At 48.4% G+C, this 23,035-nt stretch overlaps 1 protein-coding gene across 1 annotated transcript in view; it reads left to right on the plus strand.

The window, feature by feature from the left end:
- Nucleotides 1-20,616, plus strand: part of GARIN1A (golgi associated RAB2 interactor 1A) — a gene marked incomplete at its 5' end in the record, with an annotated part of 87,176 nt that extends 66,560 nt beyond the window's left edge. The window contains one exon of the mRNA XM_084637349.1: nt 20,561-20,616. Within this exon, the coding sequence (XP_084493475.1) occupies nt 20,561-20,592 (32 nt within the window). The 3' untranslated portion in view covers nt 20,593-20,616. The remainder of the gene's footprint in view (nt 1-20,560) is intronic.
- Nucleotides 20,617-23,035: the final 2,419 nt, after the last annotated feature.

Genomic DNA, 23,035 nt, shown 5'->3' on the forward strand with positions numbered 1-23,035 from the left:
ATTCCAGACCCATTTAGTGCTCTATAGATTTCATGAATATCCACATCAAAAGGGGGGGGGAGGTATTGCAGAAGTTATTTTAAAGAAGTTGAAAAAAAGATGGTCACACATGGCTGATTACAGGGGACAAAGCTACGGCCCCGCAGTAACATGGCTGCGGCATAAAGTGGTGTTACAAGTCAGATTCAGCCTGTTCCCGTGCAGCCTCGGGAAGGAATTAGGGGGGGTTCTAAGGATGAAGCTAAGGGGGGGCCGACCCACCCTAATGCGGAGAAACAACTGGGGAAGGTGAGGGAAACGCCTCATGTCCCCTGAAGAGCCCTGCTTCCCTCCTGACTTGGGCTGGGGGCTCTGGCCCCACAGGGGGACAGAGACACAAGGAGGATCAGACCTCTTGGTTCAATCCCTGAGCTCAGAACCTTCCCCCTTGCTGAGGAGGAACAGGCTTCTCCTGCTCGGAGTGAGGGGGGCATTCCAGGCCCAGGTGACGGATGAATATTTACCCTGAAATGCCTGACTCATGCCAGGTAATTCCTAAGAAAGCCGTGCCTGCCAGGAGGAAGGGCCAGAGGCATGAACATTGCTGAGAAGGAGCTCGCGCCTGGGGACGGGGAAGTGAAATGTAGTTGACTTCGGTAACAGGAACTCTACTCCCCTTAGCTTCAGCATTTGCATGTCGCCCCAACAACCATGAGAAACTCAATCCTTCCTTGTGTGCCAATGCAAAAAGTGCTGTTTAACCCTGCCACACCTGACGAAAATGGCCAGTTATTTCCCCTCAGCTCACGCCTGTGTTACAAACACTAAAGCACGTGCACTGGGCTGCTCCCCAGCCAGCGTGAGCAGCCGAGTGCTCTGGGCTGATGGTGGGTTTACACCTGCTGAGGATCTGGCCCTCTACACTAGTTTTCAGATTTAAGTGTGGGCCATTCAGTTTGCCCAGGAGGGGTATGCAGGGGTGCACCAGGCCTCTGCTGCCCCTGTTGGAGGCCCTGTTGCCCAAAGAAGATGTTCTTTCCAGGGCAAACAGTGAGTTCAGACATCCAAGAATGGCCTAGAGTGCTGGGGCACCATTTCAGATTTTGCTGGGGGCCGGGGGGGGGGAAGGGGGAGAAAGAAGACTTTAACCGTGATTGCAGGGGCTACTTAGGCACCTGAAAAATCTAGGGTTTTCCCCCCCCCCCTCCCGATAATAACTTAGAAATTAGCTGACAGGAGCACTGTATCTAATTCAGGAGTGGACATACTTTTTGGCCCGAGGGCCACATCTGGGTGGGGAAATTGCATGCAGGGCCATGAATGTAGGGCTGGGGCATGGGAGGGGGTGTGGTGTGCAGGAAGGGGCTCAGGGCAAGGGGTTGGGGTGCAGGAGGTGTGTGGGGTGTGGCAGGGGTGCACGGTGCAGGAGGGGCTCAGGGTGCACGGTGCAGGAGGGGCTCAGGAGTGGCAGCGGTGTGCAACGGGGCTAAGGCAGGCTCTCTGCCTGCCCTAGCCCCACTCTGCTCCCAGAAGTGGCTGCCACCACATCCCTGCGGCCCCTGAGGGGATGGCGGGGGAGAAGGCTTTACACGCTGCCGTAGCCTGCAGGTACCTCCCCTGAAGCTCCCATTGGCCGCAGTTCCCGGTTCTTGGCCAATGGGAGCTGTGGGGGGCAGTGCCTGCAGGCGATGGCAGTGCGCAGAGCCCTCCGTCCCCTCCTCCCCACAGGGGCCGCAGTGCGGGCTGCTTCCAGTAGCGGTCCGGGGCTGGCAATCCCGTGGGCCGGATCCAAACCACTGATGGGTTGGATCCGGCCCATGGGCCGTAGTTTGCCCACCCCTGATCTAATTCCTATTTAAAAAGAGAAATAAATATTAGACCCACTCCCTTCGAATACTAACATGTTCTCACATCTTGTGAGAAGTCACTTAATGGACACTGGTTAGGTTTAAAATTTTAATGTATATTCTTACTTTGTTACTAACTCTTGAATACAACAATTGGAGCAATTGTAGAAAAGTCTGGAGGACTCTGTCACTTTTTTGCAGTTGACCAAGCATGGACTAGATCATTTAACTTTGGAAACATCCTACTAGGGCAAGGCCCCGTGAGTTTATACTGCATCTGCCTGGGGCTCTAGAGGTGTTATCTCACTACAAATAACAGACTAGAAACTGACCCTGAACAGGAGGGAAACTGACCCTTTCAGGTCACTTCCACAGTGTTGCCAACCCCAAAATGTTCAAAAATCATGAATTAGGGTCCCCAAAAATCATGAGATTGGCTTTAAAATCATGAGATCATGTAAAAAACAACAGATTTAAGGTTCTTTCTATTTGCCTTCTGCTTTTTGAGCCTTTTGGGTGCCCTGGGGTCACATTTCAAAGCTTTCTCCACAGCCACAAGGCCGAGAAACTTTATTTTTCTTTAAGAAGGAAGGCTGAAATCATCACATATCACTTGATACCAGGAGCTGGGGCTTTAAGGAAAAACAATCATCATCATGAGACTCATGACAAAACCATGAGAGTTGGCAACATGCTTTCCCTTCTGTTTAAAGGCTAGTTACTCTCCCGAAGGCTCCGAAACACAACACTCCAGTGACTGAGCTGCAGTTCTCACAGCAGAACACTTAAAACCAAACACCAAGAAGATGCCACGTTTTAAAGTTGAGAAAAAAAGTTAAGCTGCCCGTGGTATCTGAGGGCTGCGGCAGGCAAGAGAGGGAAACGAACAGGCAGAGGAGCTCCGGGCAGCTCTTCCTCTTGAAAGAAAGTTGGAGGGTCAAATCTTCAAGTCCTTAATCCAGTAAAACGTCTGTTGCCATCAGTGCCTCCGCTCATGGATATTAATATGTGCTTAATAACGACACACTTCATACTTAAATATTTGTGCCGTCTTATCCAGGGCTCCACAGGTTAGACACATGGACTTAAGGCCTGGTCTACACTGCGGGGGAGAAATCGACCTAAGAGAACAGCGTGGCTGAAGTCGACATACCTTAGGTAGACTTACCTGGCGTCCTCATGGCGCGGGGTCGACGGCCACCGCTCCCCCGTCGACTCCGCTTCCGCCTTGCGCTGCGGTGGAGTTCAGGAGTCGACGGCAGAGCGATCGATTTATCACGTCTACACTAGATGCGATAAATCGATCCCCAATCGATCACTACCGCCGATCCAGCTGGTAGGGTAGACGTACCCTAGGGGACTGCATTTACTGGCATATTCTGAACAGTGCTCAGCACAGACGATGTCTAGTGAATAATAGAGATCTGGACAATAATCATTGACTTTATGGACTCTGTGGATGCAGTTCCTATTCTTTGTTTGGGAATTGGCCTGGATACAACCAAAACCCTAAGAATTTGAGGCTTAAACACTTCTGATACTTATACAACACTTTCTCGTTCCTTCCTTTCTTCAAGCTCAGAGCAAAAAATGACCAAACACAATAGTTTTCAGTTGAAATGTAAAAATGCTCAGCCGCCATTGCTGTACAACCCAGCCTGGGGCCGAACCTGCCACCCCTTGGGAGTTAAGTGATCTCCTCTCATCTCACCTGCTCCATCCTTCCTGACCTCTGTGCTGCTTTTCATGCTGTCAGCCAGGACCTCCATCCCAGCTTCCTGGGATTGTTTGCTGGAGTCTCAGAACTGGCCACCTTGGTTTTGCTCCCAGCTATCAGAGTCCTCTTTTCACAGCAGGCAGCAGAGAGATAGGTAGGGAGCTAATCCTGAAAGACCCGAGTTTTACTCCTTGCATGGCCTTCTTGTAAGACCTCAGGCCAGTGCCTTAAGGATAGAGTTTCAAAACATTTTAGGCACCCAAAGATGCAGCTAGGCATCTAATGGGGTTTACAAAACACCTGACCTTCTAGGCACTTTTGAAGATCCCACTCAGTGACTAAATACCTTTGAAAATCTGACCTTTAGTCTGTGTGTGCCTCAGTGCCCCACCTGTACAATGGGGATAACAGCACTGCTCTACCTCACCGAGGGGCTGAGAGGAGAAGTCGGTTAGACCTTGTGAGGCGCTCAGATACTATGGTGATGGGGCCACATAAATGCCACAGGTAGAGTGGGAACCTCCGTACCACTGTTGGCCCCTCCCTTGCTTTTGGCCCCTTCTTTTCACCCACACCTCCAAATCTCCCCCTTTTCTGAATGGAACCTTGGCTGCGAGGGCTTGGCTGCATTTATCCTGAGTCCCCTGTGTTCTCTCTAAAACAAACCCTCCCCCCCAGGGATTTCAGTTTTACAGGCTAGACTTCTAGATCATTAATTTAATCACCAGCCCTTTCATATGGTAATCATCCTGCTTCTGTTTGTAAAAGAAACACTGGCTCCCTGCCCCAGGGGCACTGCTCCTCTGTAGAGCCTCCATTCCCATTAACGCTGTGCTGTGGTTAAGAGTCCCACCTGGGAGCTCATCCCCTCCTGTATGACACTCGGAGGGGGGAAACCCCCTTAAATTGCACCCCTGCTAGAGCAGCCACCCAGGATCAGATGTTGAGGGAACCAATGAGGTCTGGTCCTCCAGTGGCTAGAAGGGCTAGGGCCAGGCAGAAGCCAATCAGGGCCCAAAAGGCAAGATAAAAGGGCTTGCTGCTCATTCCAACGCCAGTTCTGGGTGAAGCTGGGGCGGGGGGCTCTTCTCATCTCAACTCAAGAGCCTGGTTGGAAGCTCTTGGGTTGAGCCAGAAAAAGACCATTTCATGTTTTAGAATGTAAAAATCAGGTGGCCTATTGAGTTAAATATTGACTTATTGCTGGGAAATCAGGGCGAGCTTGCTGCAGGAGATGCCCCCGGCTTAGCTGAGCCCAGGGCAACATCACCGAGGGCAAGAACTTAGTAAGATACCAAAAGGGATCGGACTCTGCTGTGAATAGCGAGACTCTCCAGAGTTAGAACAGCCACGGATGGCCTTCAGTGCTGATCTAGCCAGGCTCACTTCAACAGAGACACAGAATTTCACTGAATAGACACCAGACAGCTGCACCTACTCGAACTAATCCCAAAAGGACACCCAGCCCATCCAGACCTCCCAGCGCTACAACCCCGCCCCAGGGGAAGGAGGGAGATGGAGAAGGCACCAGCCTCCCTCTAGTACCTTGGACCCTGAGGTCCCTCAGGCAAACTCCCCTCCCCTTTTCCAGGTGAGGGTGCTCAGAGGTGGAGATAGTGATTTCCAGAGGGGTTGCCGTGGTTTCTAGGGAGTGGAGCTGGTTGGCCAGTCTGGTCTCTCCCTCGCTCAGGTTCGCTGTTCCTGGGTGTGTGGTTTAAGTGTCCAGGGTTCCCAGGATTTGCTGTAGGAGGAGATGCCTTTGGGGCAGGCAGGACAAGGAGAGTGGAGAGCTGCCCACTGCAAGGAGTGGCTCCCGTGGGAGGACAGCGATGCCGCCTGCTTGGGGGTGGTTCCGGGAGGGTTCAGTGCACAGCTTTCCCTTCCGAGAGAAAACACAATGTGACCTTCCCTCTCCCCTTGTCCGGCCTTTACTTCCCATCTCACAGCTCCCGCCTCCTTCTCCCCAGTCAGACGTAGCATGTCTCATCTGCTTTAGCCCCCGCTTACCCCAGTGACCCTGATCTCCCTCACACCCACTCTCAGCCCCCCTTACTCTTTTCCTTTCCGTCTCGCTAAGCTCGATGAATGCGCTGTCTACAGTCGCTCTCCGGAGTTCCTCTCCTCCATTTCCAGCCGAGCCCCTCTCCAGTCCAGCCTCTGCCTCTTGCACCCCACCGACACCACTGGCCTGGCACCAGAGTCTCTAGTGACCTCTGCCTAGCTAGAGCTCAGAGCCAGTCCTCCACCCTCCGTGCCCGGTCAGTCACTTTCCACACAGTCAACCATGCCCTTCTTGAAACCTTGGCTTCCCTAACTCCAGCCTCTCCTGGTTCTCCTCCTGCCTTTCTAATGGCTCCTTCCATGTGTCCTTTGGAGGATCCTCCTCATCCGCCCTCCAGCTTTCCATGGGGATTCCACAGGCTCTGTCCTTCGTCCCCTTCTCTTCTCCCTCTGCACCCTATCTCTGGGTAAACTCATCCACAAACCCCAACCCAACCGCCATCTCTGCCAACACCTCACGGATCTACCTTTGTGCCCAGACCAGTCATCTTCTGCTCAAAGGGGAATCTCAGCCTGTCCCGCTGACAGCTCCCCATGAATTCTAGCCATCAGCTCAAGCCCCACTTGACTACACAGATCTCCTACTCTTCCCCCCCCCACCCCGCCCCACTTTCCCCGCTACCTCCTTCCTTAACCCCCGGGGCCTCACCCCACCATGCCAGTCATGCTGAGCCATAACCTAAGAGCCATCTTTGACTCAGCCTAGCTGTGAGATCCTAGATGTACCTAGAACCACCCGCAACAATGTTTTTGCCCCATCAGGCACTGGGATTTCTACCCAGAATTCAGGGTGCTGGCAGACGCGGTACTGCATTGCTACACAGCAGCAGCTCATTGCCTTTTGGCAGCGGACAGTGCAGTCTGACTGGTAGCCGTCGTCGACGTAGTCCTGGGTGCTCTTTTAACTGACCTCGGTGAGGTCAGGGGCGCCTGGACAAACATGGGAGTGACTCAGCCAGGTCATTTCCCTTTTAAGTGTCGTCTCATGGCGATTCAGTCCTACCGGCAGTCTACTGCACTGTCTTCTAATGAGCAGCCAGGAGATGACGATGGCCAGCAGTCATACTGCACCATCTTCTGCTGAGCACCCAGGAGATGAGGATGGCTAGCGGTCGTACTGCACAGTCTGCTGCCAGCAAGATGTATAAAGATAGATGAAGTGGATCAAAACAAGAAATAGACCAGATTTGTTTTGTATTCATTTTCTCCTCCCTCCCTCCGTGAAATCAACGACCTGCTAAACACAGGGTTTTGAGTTCTATCCTTGAGGGGGCCATTCTGTTTCTCCTTAATGCAAAGCCACCCCCTTTGTTGATTTTAATTCCCTGTAAGCCAACCCTATAAACCATGTTGTCAGTTGCCCCTCCCTCCGTCAGAGCAACGGCAGACAATTGTTTCGCGCCTTTTTTCAGCACAGACGCCATAGGACTGGGAACATGGAGCCCGCTCAGATCACCGCGGCAATTAGAAGCCTATAAACACCGTGCGTGTTATCCAGCAGGATACGCAGAACCATAACCTGCAAGAAAAGCGAAACCAGGTGAGGAGGAGGCGACATCAGCGCGGTGACGAGAGTGATGAGGACATGGATATAGACTTCTCACAAAGTACGGTCCCCTGCAATGTGCACATCATTGTGTCAATTGGGCAAGTCCATGCTGTGGAACACCAATTCTGGACCCAGGAAACAAGCACAGACTGGTGGGACCGCATAGTGTTGCGGGTCTGGGATGATTCCCAGTGGCTGCAAAACTTTCACATGCGTAAGGGCACTTTCATGGAACTTTGTGACTTGCTTTCCCCTGCCCTGAAGAGCAAGAATACCAAGATGAGAGCAGTCCTCACAGTTGAGAAGCGAGTGGCAATAGCCCTGTGGAAGCTTGCAATGCCAGACAGCTACCAGTCAGTTGGGAATCAATTTGGAGTGGGCAAATCTACTGTGGGGGCTGCTGTGATGCAAGTAGCCAATGCTATCACTGAGCTGCTGATATCAAGGGTAGTGACTCTGGGAAATGTGCAGGTCACAGTGGATGGCTTTGCTGCAATGGGATTCCCTAACTGTGGTGGGGTGATAGATGGAACACATATCCCTATCTTGGCACCGGAGCACCAAGGCAGCGCGTACATAAACCGCAAGGGGTACTTTTCAATGGTGCTGCAAGCACTGGTGGATCACAAGGGACGTTTCACCAACATCAACGTGGGATGGCCGGGAAAGGTGCATGACGCTTGTGTCTTCAGGAACACTGGTCTGTTTTGAAAGCTGCAGCAAAGGACTTACTGTCCAGACCAGAAAATAACCGTTGGGGATGTTGAAATGCCTATAGTTATCCTTGGGGACCCAGCCTACCCCTTAATGCCATGGCTCATGAAGCCGTACACAGGCAGCCTGGACAGTAGTCAGGAGCTGTTCATCTACAGGCTGAGCAAGTGCAGAATGGTGGTAGAATGTGCATTTGGGCTTTTAAAAGCACGCTGGCGCAGTTTACTGACTCAGTTAGATCTCAGTGAAACCAATATTCCCATTGTAATTACTGCTTGCTGTGTGCTCCACAATATCTGTGAGAGTAAGGGGGAGACGTTTATGGAGGGGTGAGAAGTTGAGGCAAATCACCTGGCTGCTGATTACATGCCCAGAGAACTATAACACAAACTGCCTTTGAGCTACGCAGTGACTAACCCTCTTGCAGTAAACTAACAGGGGAGGTGTGACATTCTATACCTTGGATGAATGTACTGTCACCCCCATATTCCTCATTTTCATATCATCGTGATCTTATATATAAAGCATGCCTTGTAAGGTACCAGGGGAAAGGTTATGTACCAGGCTTGTTATCCCAAGGGGAGTCTCTGACATGTTTCAAACCAAATGCACTGCTTCAGGTAGAATAAAAAAAACAAATTTATTAACTACAAAGATTTTAAGTGAATATAAGTGATGGGGGAAAAAGTCAAAGTGGTTTCCAAAATAAAATATAAGCCCACAGTCTAAACTCTCAACCCTATTAGACTGGGCAACATCTAGATTAAGCAGTTTTTCTCACCGCACTGGATATTGCAGTCCATAGTATACAAGTCTGTTCCTTAAATCTGGGCCAATCTCCTTTGTTGGAGTCTTGTCTTCTTCTGAGTGTCCTGGTTGCTTGCGGCAAAGGTGGGGACAGGAGAAGGGCCCAGTATGTGTCCACTCTGCCTGTTTTATACCCTCAGTCCATGTGCTTGGGGAGCACAAGTCCAGTCATGTCTGGGGCCATTGCCGAGTCTCTCCAGGCAAGGTTGAGCAATTCGCCTGGCGTGGCCTCATGCAGGTGAGTCATTGCATTGTTACTCCCTGGCTGGACAATGGCTGTTGGTGGTTGTTTCACACCCTGCCCAGGAGTTGGTTACTTTTCTTGCTGTTGCCTCTGGGGAGCTAATATCTGGCTGATTCCCCAACTTACAGCATGTTTTAGTGACCACCGTACAACACAGTTCTCATAACTTCATCTGCATTAATGATAGACATCTGTGGACAGAGATATGACTTTCAGCAGGTCATAACCTTTCCCCTGATATATATAAGGCATGCCTTGTAGGTAAGATCATGATTATATGAAAATGAGGAATATGCGGGTTACAGTACGCTCCCCCAAGATATAGAATGTCACAATTTCTAAGGCATATTTCAATGTCTATACATCTTATACCTCTGAAATCTTCTTCCCCATGTAGGTACTGTTAATGGGGAATTGCTATGTCCTAGTAAAGAGGAGAGGATAGAAGTTCATAAAGTACTGGTAGGAGGTGAAGAGAAACAGTCAAATAAAAAAAAGAGAGAGTCCCATTCAATTACATCACATAATGGCAGACAGCCAAAAAGTGACAAATTTTAGAAGTGCTTGTATACAAATGCTGGAGATCAAAATATTGAGATGTCTGAACTCATGTGCCTCACATTAAATGAGGATACTGTTATACCAGGCATTATAGAAACTTGGTGGAACAAAAATAATCAATGGGACATGATAATACCAGGGTACAAATATATAGGAATGGCAGAGTAGGTCGTGCTGGTGGGGGAGTGGCACTGTATGTGAAAGAAAGCGTAGAGTCAAATGAAGTAAAAATCTTAAATGAACCAAACTGAACCATAGAATCTCTATGGATAGAAATTCCATGCTTCAATAATAAGAATACAGCAGTAGGATTATATATTACTGACCATGATGGTGACCGTGAAATGCTCCAGGAGATTAGAGAGGCTACAAAAATACAGGTTTCAGGGGGGTAGCCATGTTAGTCTGTATCAGCAAAAACAACAAGGAGTCCTTGTGGCACCTTAGAGACTAACAAATTTATTTGGGCACAAGTTTTTGTGGGCTAGAACCCACTTCATCAGATGCGTGGAGTGAAAAATACAGTAAGTAGAATATATATAGTATAGCATATGAAAAGATGGGTGTTGCCTTACCAAGTGTGTGTGTGTGTGTGGGGGGTCAGTGCTAAGGAGCCAATTCAATTAAGGTGGAAGTGGCCTATTCTCAACAATTGACAAGAAGGGGTGAATACCAAGGGAGGGAAAATTACCTTTATAGTGCTAACAAGGTCAAGGTAATCAAGGTGGTGTGGCAAATTGCCAGCACTACCATAATGGGTCTTGCACTTTCTCTTCTGTGCGGGGGGGGGGGGGGGGTTCTGGGCACCATTTCTTGCCCCTGAACTGGGGTATTAACTGCCACACTAGTGTCCTAGAGGAGGGGAGTGGAGAGGGAGGGACCCGGGCCCGCCCTCTACTCCAGGTCCCAGCCCAGGGGCCCTAGGGATAGCCGTAAACCACTTGAACTAGCGGTTCCTTCCCCTGGGCTACTTCCCTCTCCAGCCCTTCACCTTGTGGGGCTTCCTGCCCTCCCTCTGCACTAACCAGGTGTCCCTTTACCTAGGGTCCTGGTCTTCTTAGCCCACCACAGCACTTCTCCAAACTCTCCTCTGCTTCCCCCCCCCCAAACTGCTTTCTGCTCCAGCACCAATCCACTCTGCTTCAACTCCTTCCCCTGGCTGATTGAAACAGGGACTTTTTAACAGGTGGCTGGCTTCAGGTGCTTTAATTGGCTTCAGGTGCTTTAATTAATTTATAGCAAACTTTCTTCCCTCTACAGGGAATAAGGGGATTCCCTTCTGACTCTCTCCTGCTGCCCTCTGGCCATGCTGTATCACAGTGGCCCATTTCTAACAGTTGACAAGAAGGTGTGAATATCAGCAGAGGGAAAATTAGTTTTTGTAGTGACCCAGCCACTCCCAGTCTTTATTCAGGCTTAATTTGATGGTGTCCAGTTTGCAAATTAATTCCAGTTTTGCAGTTTCTCGTTGGAGTCTGTTTTTTAATTGTTTTTTGTTGAAGAATTGCCACTTTTCAGTCTGTTATTGAGCATCCAGGGAGACTGAAGTGCTCTCCGTCTGGTTTTTGAGTGTTACAATTCTCGATGTCTGATTTGTGTCCATTTATTCTTTTGTGTAGAGAATGTCCAGTTTGGCCAATGTACGTGGCAGAGGGGCATTGCTAGGGTTTTCAACTATCCCCATATTGACTGGGCACATGTCACCTCAGGATGGGATGCAGAGATACATTTTCTAGACACCATAAATGACGGCTTCTTGGAGCTGCTACTCCTGGAACCCACAACAGGAGAGGAAGTTCTTGATTTAGTACTAAGTGGAGCACAAAATCTGGTCCAAGAGGTGAATCAGATGAACACTCTGTAATAGTAACCATAATGTAATTAAATTTAATATCCCAGTTGGGGGGGTGGGAAATATCAAAGAAGCCCACCACAGTTGCATTTAACTTCAAAAATGGGAATTACACAAAAATAGGGAAGCTAGTTAAATGGAAATTAAAAGGTACAGTCACAAAAGTGAAATGCCTGCAAGCTGCATTTAAACTTTCTTAAAAACACGATAGAGGCTCAAATTAAATGTATACCCCAAATAAAATGATCTGGAAAAAGGGGTAACCAGTGAGGTGGCAAAATTTGCAGCTGCAAAGCTACAGGATAGTTAAGTCCCAGGCAGACTGCGAAGAGCTCCAAAAGGATCTCTCAAAACTGGGTAACTGGGCAACAAAATGGCAGGTGAAATTTAATGTTGATAAATGTGAAGTAATGCACGTTGGAAAGCATAATCCCAACTATACATATACAATGATGGGGTCTGAATTAGCTGTTACCACTCAAGAAAGAGATCGTGGTGTCATTGTGGATAGTTCTCTGAAAACATCCACTCAATGTGTAACAGCAGCCAAAAAAGCAAACAGAATGTTGGGGATCATTAAGAAAGGGATAGATAATAAGACAGACAGAAAATATCATGTTGCCTCTGTGACGAAGTGGGACTGTTCTTAATGTTTCCTCTGAATAGTGTGGGGGTGCCTCAGTTTCCCAAGGCAGTTCTTAAGTATCTAGGTGGTGGGGTAAGGGTGTATGATCATGGCAGAGCCCTAGAAGGCAGGTGTGTGCAGGACACAGAGAATGGCCGACACCCTGTTTCCTGGCACCTGGTGGCCTGGGCCCTTCCCCACTGCAAGGTGAGAGCTAAAGGGTTGGAGAACAAAGGAATCCGGTGACCTCCTGGCCCGGGAAAGGGACAAAACCCAGGGGAGGAGGGGCTGGAGAGAGTTTCAGTTTGGGGCTGGCTGGGACATGGAGTGAAGTGCAGACGGGGATGTCTGGCTCACTGCCCCCCAAAATGGACCCAGCGGAGGGGTCCCGTTCTCTGCACCTACAAGCTCTGTTTTAGACCATGTTCCTGTCGTCTAATTAACCTCTGTTTTACTGGCTGGCTGAAAGTCACGTCTGACTGCGGAGTTGGGTCACGAGGAGCCCCGCCTGAGCAGACTCGCTGTGGGAAGCGCACAGAGGGGCAGAGGAGGCTGAATGCTCCGAGGTCAGACCCAGGAAGGTGGAAGCTGTGTGAGCTGTGTGTCCTGAAGACAGGCTGCTCCCTGAGAGGAGACTTCCCCAGAGTCCTGCCTGGCTTCATGGGGAGCAGTTTCAGAGCATCGCCCAGGGACTCCGTGACAGCCTCTATATAAATCCATGGGATGCCCACACCTTGAATAGTGCATGCAGATGGTCATCCCATTTCAAAAAAGATACATTGGAACTGGAAAAGGTTCAGAAAAGGGAAACACAAATGATTAGGGGTATGGAATGGCTGCCGTATGAGGACAGATTAATAAGACTGGGACTGTTCAGCTTGGAAAAGAGACTCAGGGAGGATAGGATTGCGGTCTATAAGATCACGACTGGGGTGGAGAAAGTAAGTGTTATTTACTCCTCATAACACAAGAACTAGGGGCCACCCAATTAAATTCATAGGCAGCAGATTTAAAACAAACAAAGGAAGTATTTCTTCACACAACACACTGGGAGTCTGGGGAACTCATTGCCAGGGGATGCTGTGAAAGACAAAACTATAATGGGGTTAAAAAAAGAACTAGATAAATTCATGGAGGTCTGGTCCGTCAATAGCTATGAGTAGGGCCCTACCAAATTTATGGCCATGAAAAATGCATCATGGACCATGAAATCTGGTGTCTCCCCATGAAATCCGGTCTTGTGTGTGCTTTTACTCTATACTGTACAGTTTTAACGGGGGAAAACCAGTGTTTCTCAAACTGTGGATCCTGACACAAAAGGAGGGTGTGTGTGTGTGTGGGGGGGTGTCGCAAGATAATTTTAGGGGGGTCACAGTATTGCCTCCCTTACTTGTGCACTGCATTCAGAGCTGGGCAGATGTAGCGTGGCCGCGGTTGGCTCCGAAGGCAGCATACCACCAGCAGCAGCGCAGAAGGAAGGGCGGCGATACCAGACCAGGCCAGCCTTCCTTCTGCCTGCAGCTGGCAGCGGCTCTGCTTTCAGAGCTGGGCTCCTGGCCAGCAGCCGCCGCTCTCCGGCTGCCCAGCACTGATGGCCGTGCCGCTGCCAACAGCCGCGCAGAAGGAAGGGCAGGAGTAACACAACCCCACGACAATCACCTTGTGACCCTCCCCTCAACTCCTTTTTGGGTCAGGACCCCGACAATTCCAACACCTGGAAATTTCAGATTTAAATAGCTGAAATCATGAAATTTACGATTTTTAAAATCCTGTGACCATGAAATTGACCAAAATGGACCGTGAATTTGGTAGGGCCCTAGCTATTAGCCAGGATGGGCAGGGATGCAAAACCATGCTCTGAAGTGTCCTTAGCCTCTGTTTGCCATAAGCTGGGAGTGGACGACAGGCGATGGATCACTTGATAATTGGCCTGTTCTTTTTATTCCCTCTGAAGCATCTGGCACTGGCCATTGTTGGAAGACAGGACACTGGGCTAGATGGTCTTGCTGCCCTGGATTTGAGCAGTGTGTGTACCCCAAAATGTGAGTAAGGTAATTGCAACTATATCATGTGTACTCAGCCACCATGAATTAATAAAATAGAACACCACATAGCAGAGTGTTCATTTGAAAGCAAACTTTTAGAGGCAAGGTCAAAACTAGCTGGCAATTTCTGCTAATCAGTATGGGAGGAGGGGAAAGAAAAGTCAGCAATTGAGAGTGAAAACCTTGGTGGATGAGAACCTTGAATCTGGGTGCCCTTGATATAGAAGTATTATAATTAAGATTGTTAGGAATGTTTGTTGATAAGTAGTTCATTGAAAGTTAGGAAAAGTGATGAGCCAATAGGGGTCATTATGATTGATGTATCTTGAAGAAATTAGTTATAACAGACTAGCTAATACAATGTACTTTGGAGCAGTCCTCCGAAGCCATCTTGGGAGAGGATTTTCCTGAGACCTTTTCTCCCTGGTGGGTGAGAAACTGGACATTATGTACCCACTGTTAATTACTCAATATTGTGGCAGATTTTAGGTAGATATCTGGGATGTTCTAAACCTATAGCTTATGTCTGTGTGTGCTTAAATCTAAGAAACTGCAGTTTTAGATAGAGCACGCTTACTTTCTTTAATCTTTTATGAGACAGAATTGCTGTGTTCCCATTGATTTATTCTTGACATCGCCTGGAGTGAAACAGTTAAGTAGCCACTACTGTGGGTTCTGAAAACCCTGGGTAACAGGCTGACCCAGTGTGGCCATTCTTATGTACTTACAGACCATAATCATATCATCTCTTAGAATCATAGAATATCAGGGTTGGAAGGGACCTCAGGAGGTCATCTAGTCCAACCCCCTGCTCAAAGCAGGACCAATCCCCAACTAAATCATCCCAGCCAGGGCTTTGTCAAGCCTGACCTTAAAACTTCTATGGAAGGAGATTCCACTACCTCCCTAGGTAACACATTCCAGTGTTTCACCACCCTCTGAGTGAAAAAGTTTTATCCTAATATCCAACCTAGACCTCCCCCACTGCAATTTGAAACCATTACTCCTCGTTCTGTCATCTGCCACCACTGAGAACAGTCTAGAGCCATCCTCTTTGGAACCCCCTTTCAGGTAGTTGAAAGCAGCTATCAAATCCCCCCTCATTCTTCTCTTCCGCAGACTAAACAATCCCAATTCCCTCAGCCTCTCCTCATAAGTCATGTGTCCCAGTCCCCTAATCATTTGTTGCCCTCCGCTGGACTCCTTCCAATTTTTCCACATCCTTCTTGTAGTGTGGGGCCCAAAACTGGACACCGTACTCCAGATGAGGCCTCACCAATGTCGACTAGAGGGTAACGATCACGTCCCTCAATCTGCTGGCAATGCCCCTACTTATACATCCCAAAATGCCGTTAGCCTTCTTGGCAACAAGGGCATGCTGTTGACTCATATCCAGCTTCTCGTCCACTGTAACCCCTAGGTCCTTTTCTGCAGAACTGCTGCCTAGCCATTCGGTCCCTAGTCTGTAGCGGTGCATGGGATTCTTCCGTCCTAAGTGCAGGACTCTGCACTTGTCCTTGTTGAACCTCATCAGATTTCTTTTGGCCCAGTCCTCCGATTTGTCTAGGTCCCTCTGTATCCTATCCCTACCCTCCAGCGTATCTACCTCTCCTCCCAGTTTAGTGTCATCTGCAAACTTGCTGAGGGTGCAATCCACACCATCCTCCAGATCATTTATGAAGATATTGAACAAAACCGGCCCCAGGACAAAACAAAACCCTTGGAGCACTCCACTTGATACCGGCTGCCAACTAGACATGGAGCCATTGATCTCTACCCGTTGAGCCCAATGATCTAGCCAGCTTTCTATCTACCTTATCATCCATTCATCCAGCCCATATTTCTTTAACTTGCTGGCAAGAATACTGTGGGAGACCGTGTCAAAAGCTTTGCTAAAGTCAAGGAACAACACGTCCACTGCTTTCCCCTCATCCACAGAGCCAGTTATCTCATCATAGAAGGCAATGAGATTAGTCAGGCATTACTTGCCCTTGGTGAATCCATGCTGACTGTTCCTGATCTCTTTCCCCTCCTCTAAGTGCTTCAGAATTGATTCCTTGAGGACCTGCTCCATGATTTTTCCAGGAACTGAGGTGAGGCTGACTGGCCTGTAGTTCCCCGGATCCTCCTTCTTCCCTTTTTTAAAGATGGGCACTACATTAGCCTTTTTCCAGTCATCTGGGACTTCCCCCGATCGCCATGAGTTTTCAAAGCTAATGGCCAATGGCTCTGCCATCACATCCGCCAACTCCTTTAGCACCCTCGGATGCAACGCATCCGGCCCCATGGACTTGTGCTCGTCCAGCTTTTCTAAATAGTCCCAAACCTCTTCTTTCTCCACAGAGGGCTGGTCACCTCCTCCCCATGCTGTGCTGCCCAGTGCAGCCGTCTGGGAGCTGACCTTGTTAGTGAAGACAGAGGCAAAAAAAAGCATTGAGTACATTAGCTTTTTCCACATCCTCTGTCACTAGGTTGTCTCCCTCATTCAGTAGGGGGTCCACACTTTCCTTGACTTTCTTCTTGTTGCTAACATACCTGAAGAAACCCTTCTTGTTACTCTTAACATCTCTTGCTAGCTGCAACTCCAGGTGTTATTTGGCATTCTTGATTTCACTCCTGCATGCCCGAGCAATATTTTTATACTCTTCCCTGGTCATTTGTCCAATCTTCCACTTCTTGTAAGCTTCTTTTTTGTGTTTAAGATCAGCAAGGATTTCACTGTTAAGCCAAGCTGGTCGCCTGCCATATTTACTATTCTTTCTACACATCGGGATGGTTTGTCCCTGTAACCTCACTAAGGATTCTTTAAAATACAGCCAACTCTCCTGGTCTCCTTTCCCCCTCATGTTATTCTCCCAGGGGATCCTGCCCATCAGTTCCCTGAGGGAGTCAAAGTCTGCTTTTCTGAAGTCCAGGGACCGTGTTCTGCTGCTCTCCTTTCTTCCCTATGTCAGGATCCTGAACTCGACCGTCTCAAGGTCACTGCCTCCCAGGTTCCCATCCGCTTTTGCTTCCCCTACTAATTCTTCCCGGTTTGTAAGCAGCAGGTCAAGAAGAGCTCTGCCCCTAGTCAGTTCCTCCAGCACTTGCACCAGGACATTGTTCCCTACGCTTTCCAAAAACTTCCTGGATTGTCTGTGCACCGCTGTATTGCTCTCCCAGCAGATATCAGGGCGATTGAAGTCTCCCATAAGAACCAGGGCCTGCGATCTAGTAACTTCCATGAGTTGCCTGAAGAAAGCCTTGTCCACCTCATCCCCCTGGTCCGGTGGTCTATAGCAGACTCCCACCACGACATCACCCTTGTTGCTCAAGCTTCTAAACTTAATCCAGAGACTCTCAGGTTTTTCTGCAGTTTCATACCGGAGCTCTGAGCAGTCATACTGCTCCCTTACATACAGTGCAACTCCCCCACCTTTTCTGCCCTGCCTGTCCTTCCTGAACAGTTTATATCCATCCATGACAGTACCCCAGTCATATGAGTTATCCCACCAAGTCTCTGTTATTCCAATCACATCCTAATTCCTTGACTGTGCCAGGACTTCCAGTTCTCCCTGCTTGTTTCCCAGGCTTCTTGCATTTGTGTATAGACACTTGAGATAACTCGCTGATCGTCCTGCTTTTTCAGTATGAGGCAGGAGCCCACCCCTCTTGCGCTCTCCTGCTGGCGCTTCCTCCTGGTATCCCACTCCTTCTAATACCTCAGGATGGGATGCAGAGATAAAGTTTCTTGACACCCTAAGAGACTCCTTCTTGGAGCAGCTAGTCTTGGAAGCCCAAGAGGAGAGGCAATTCTTGATTTAGTCCTAAGTGGAGCTCAGGATCAGGTCCAAGAAGTGTAATATAGCAGTACGGCTTGGTAATAGTGACCATAATATATTAAATTTAACATCCCTGTGGTGGGGAAAACACCACAGCAGCCCAACATGGTAGCATTTAATTTCAGAAAGGGGAACTACACCAAAATGAGGAGGTTAGTGACACAGAAATTAAAAGGTACAGTCACAAAAGTGAAATCCCTGCAAGCTATGTAGAAACTTTTTAAAAGATACCATAATAGAGGCTCAAATGAAAAAAACTTTATAAGAGAACCAAAAAAGTGCCATCACGGCTAAACAACAAAGTAAAAGAAGCAGTGAGAGGCAAAAAGGCATCCTTGAAAAAGTGGAAGTTAAATCCTAGTGAGGAAAATAGGAAGGAGCATAAACACTGGCAAGTGAAATGTAAAAATATAATTAGGAAAACCTAAAATGAATGTGAAGAGCAGCTGACCAAAGATTCCAAAAGTAATAACAACATTTTTGTAAGTAAATCAGAAGCAGGAAGCTGCTAAACAACAAGTGGGGCCCCTGGACGATCGAGATGCTAAAGGAGCACTCAAGGCCTTTGCGGAGATGAATTCTTCGCATCGGTCTTCATGGCTGAGGATGTGAGGGAGATTCCCAAACCTGAGTCATTCTTTTTAGATGACAAATCTGAGGAACTGTCCCAGATTGAGGTGTCATTAGAGGAGGTTTTGGAACAAATTGATAAATTAAACAGAATAAGTTATCAGGACCAGGTGGGATTCACCCAAGAGTTTTGAAGGAATTTAAATGAGAAATTGCAGAACTGCTAACTGTGTGGTCTGTGACCTATTGCTTAAATCACCCTCTGTACCAGATGACTGGAGGACAGCTAATGTGACGCCAATTTTAAAAAGACGCTCCAGAGGCGATCCTTACAATTAGAGGCCAGTGAGTCTATATTCAGCACTGGGAAATCTGGTTGAAACTATAGTAAAGAACAAAATTGTCAGACACAGAGATGAACATAATTTGTTGGGAAAGAGTCAACATGGTTTTTATAAAGGGAAATCGTGGCTCATCGATCGACTAGAATTCTTTGAGGGGGGCAACAAGCATGTGGACAAGGGGGATCCAGTGGATATAGTGTACTTAGATTTTCAGAAAGCCTTTGACAAGGTCCCTCACCAAAGGCTCTTAAGCAAAGTAAGCTGTCATGGGATAAGAGGGAACGTCCTTTCATGGATAAGTAACTGGTTAAAAGTTAGGAAACAAAGGGTAAGAATAAATGGTCAGTTTTCAGAATGAAGAGAGTTAAATAGTGGTGTCCCCCAGGGGTCTGAACTGGGACCAGTCCTATTCACATATTCATAAATGATCTGGAAAAAGGGGTAAACAGTGAGGTGGCAAAGTTTTCAGATGATAAAGAACTACTCAAAATAGTTAAGTCCAAAGCAGACTGTGAAGAGCTACAAAGGGATCTCACAAAAATTGTGGAACTGGGCAACAAAATGTCAGATGAAATTCAATATGGATAAATGAAAAGTAATGCACATTGGAAAACATAATCCAAACTATACGTATAAAATGATGGGGCCTAAATTATCTATTACCACTCAAGAGAGAGATCTTGAAGTCATTGTGGATAGTTCTCTGAAAACATACACTCAATGTGCAGCGCCAGTCAAAAAAGTGAACAGAATCCTGGGAATAATTAAGAAAGGGATAGATAATAGGACGGAAAATATCATATTGGCTCTATATAAATCCATGGTACACCCACATCTTGAATACTGTGTGCAGATGTGGTCACCCCATCTAAAAAAAGATATATTGGAATTGGAAAAACTTCAGAAAAGGGCAACAAAAATGATTAGAGGTCTGGAACAGCTTCTGTATGAGGAGAGATTAAAAAGACTGGGACTTTTCAGCTTGGAAAAGAGACACTTAAGGGGGGATATGATAGAGGTCTATAAAATCAAGACTGGTGTGGAGAAAGTGAATAAGGAAGTGTTATTTACTCCTTCTCATAACACAAGAACCAGGGGTCATCCAATGAAATAAATAGGCAGGAGGTTTAAAAGAAACAAAAGGAAGTATTTCTTCACACAACGCAAAATCAACCTGTGGAACTCTTTGCTAGAGGATGTTGTGAAGGCCAAGTCTATAACAGGGTTCAAAAAAGAAATAGATAAAATTCATGGAGGATAGGACCACCAATGGCTATTAGGCTGGATGGGGAGGGATGGTGTATGACATTCTGTACCTAAGGGGAACATCCAGCACCCCCATGTTCATCCTTATAATATGATTGTGTGGTATCTAATGCAAAGTTTGTCATGTCGGATGTCTTCAGAAGGCTCGTGATGTACGGAGCATTGTTGTTATGGTAATATTATAGTAATCGTAGTTATAGTAATGTTACAGGTTGTAATTTCATGTATATAGTTATGAGGCTGAAAATGTGTCCTCATGGCTTAAAACAAGACCAGGCAAAACTCTCCAGGAACAGAGGGGCAGTTCACACCTCATCAGGGCATGTATGGGACAAACCCAGCCCAGCCTCACAGGAACAAAAGATGCTGGCCTAGGCAACAACAAAGGATTTGTTGGAGTCTGAGTGCATCACACCCCATTCCTTTGGTCAGTATGGGACTGCAATGAGGTAATGCTCACCTGACTGTGAAGGGGGTGGGGGCAAAGCCAAGAGGGAAGAAAGGACATGATAAACAGGAGAGATGTTTACCATGCTCTTCCTCTCTCTCCATCCACAGACATCACCACCACCAAGCGACTGAAGCGCTGATCAAAAGGGAGAGCCTGGCTGAAGGGCAACCAGCCAGCCTGTGGTAAGAAGCATCTAAGTTTGTAAGGGCACTGAAGGTGTTAAGATCAGCTTAGAATGCATTTTGCTTTTATTTCATTTGACCAAATCCAACTTCTTATGCTTTGACTTATAATCACTTAAATCTATCTTTCATAGTTAATAAATTTGTTTGTTTATTCTACCTGAAGCAGTGCATTTGGTTTGAAGCGTGTCAGAGACCCCCCTTGGGATAACAAGCCTGGTACATATCAATTTCTTTGTTAAATTGACAAACTCATATACGCTTGCAGCATCCAGTGGGCATAACTGGACACTGCAAGGTGGAGGTTCCTGGGATTGTGTCTGGGACTGGAGATATTGGCTAGTGTCATTCGGTTGCGCAATCCAAGGAGCAGCTGACATGCCAGAGGCCGTGCGTGACCAGCTCAGGAGTGGGGGTTCTCACAGCAGAGCAGGGTCAGGCTGCCTCCCAGAGTCAAGGATTGGAGTCACCTAGCAGATCACCGGTCCAGATAACACCAGAGGGGAATGTCACAGGGTGCCCCGGGTCTCAGGGCTGTGCGGCTCAGGGCTCTCATTCCTTAATGTGACCCTTGATAGCAGGGCACTGTGGCCCATTGGCCAAAAGCAATACTCCAGCCCCCACTGTCAGGGCAGTGTGGCCCATTGGCCAAAAGCAATACTCCAGCCCCCACTGTCAGGGCAGTGTGGCCCAATGGCCAATGTCCATACTACTGGCGAGCTGGGCCACCACCCTGGGGTGGGTGGTGGCCAGGATAGGGGGATCCGGGCCCTCCCTCTCCATGGGTCCTGACCCAGGAGCCTGTCGGTGGCAGGGTTGCCCACCACCAGCTCAGCGGGGTCCGACCAAAACATGCCGAGCCTTGGTCAGGTTCTATCCCATTTCCCCACAAAACCCCACTGGGTCACTTCCTACCCGAGCCCCTGGAGTCCTCCATCTCTGGGGATCTCCAGTCTCGCCCTTCTCTATGACATCCCGTGCCGGTGTGTTGGGGTCCATCTCCGACTGGCTGGCCTTCGTGTCTTTGAGTGCAGGCGGTCCTCCTTCGGGAGCCGGCGACACACCTCCTTCCCCACCAGTGGTCAGCCCAGACCAAGCTGCTCTGCCAGCTTTTATATCCTGCTTCCAGCTGGAGCACGCCCAGCAGACCTGGGGTGTGTGTGGCCTCCTCAGCTAAAAGAGAAGGGTTAACCCCTGCTGTACCAGTGCGGGGCTGATACAGCCCATCACAGGTCTCTCGGAATAAACATTTTAAAATCAGCAAGGCCAGATAATTTGTTCTAAAACAGTTGGCCGAGGAGATCTCTGGCTTGTTGATGTTAATGTTTACTACATCTTGGAATACCATGGAAGTTCCAGAAGACTGGATGCTAATGTTGTGCCAATATTTGAAAAGGGCAAGCAAGATGACCTGGGTAACTACAGGCCAATTAATCTGACAGGAGTCCCAGGTGAAATTATGGAAAAGCTGATACGGGATTCAACTGATAAAGAATTATAGGATGGGAATATAATCAACACCAGTCAACATGGTTTTATACGTAACCCCCTGCTTGCTTGGAATAGTGCGGTGTCCCCCTGTAGTGGTGGCTAGGCCAGCTAGAGATTGATGAGCCTGCTACAGCCTTGGCTAACAGAGATGTGTCTTTTAGTTAATGAAGGAGCAGCTTATGCCTTTAGTTCCAGAAGTCCCAGGTTTGACCCTGCTGCTGATGCCCCGTGTGGGTCGGCGTTGCAAGTTGGAAATTTCTCTTACATTCAGAATTAACTGTGATGTGAGATTCATTTCACTTTGCTTTCTGGATATTTTACAGAACTAGTATCCTACCTGGGACTACCTCTGGAGCTAGAGAGTGATGTTCTTGGCTAATGGAAATGTGTCTTTTATCTCAGGCAGTAGCCAGCTCATCAATCTCTGTGTCCAGGTGGGCAGAGCCAGATCTGCCTTGCTCCTCCCACCAGAAGTGGAAAGGCAGGACAGGAAGTATAAAAGGTGGAGCCTACAGCTCAGTTGGGGCCAAGACAGTAACATCCTGCTCACTCCAGGCTGCTGACTTCGCTGCCAAGCCAAGAGACACCCTGCTCCTGGAGGAACCTACATCTGCAGGGGAGCTTCTGGGACTGCCACTGCCCACCTACCCTGGGGAGACAGAGGCCACCCACTGATCCAGCTACACCCCGAGGGGAGGGCCCAGGGACAGCCGGCTCCAGGCTGGCTGCATTGCTGCCTGAACCCAGGTGAGTGTGTTGTGGCTGGATTCCCCGCTGACCCAGTGGCGGGACACTCTGCCATTGTTAGGGCCCTGGGCTGGGATCTGGTGGAGTTGGGTGGGTAGAGATCCCCCTACCCCCTGCTACCCCACCCTAGGTGGCAGTCTCCCCACTGTAGCCCAGGAGGCT

Source organism: Lepidochelys olivacea, assembly GCF_965140295.1.
Source record: "Lepidochelys olivacea isolate rLepOli2 genome assembly, chromosome: 1".
Taxonomy (NCBI): Eukaryota; Metazoa; Chordata; order Testudines; family Cheloniidae; genus Lepidochelys; species Lepidochelys olivacea.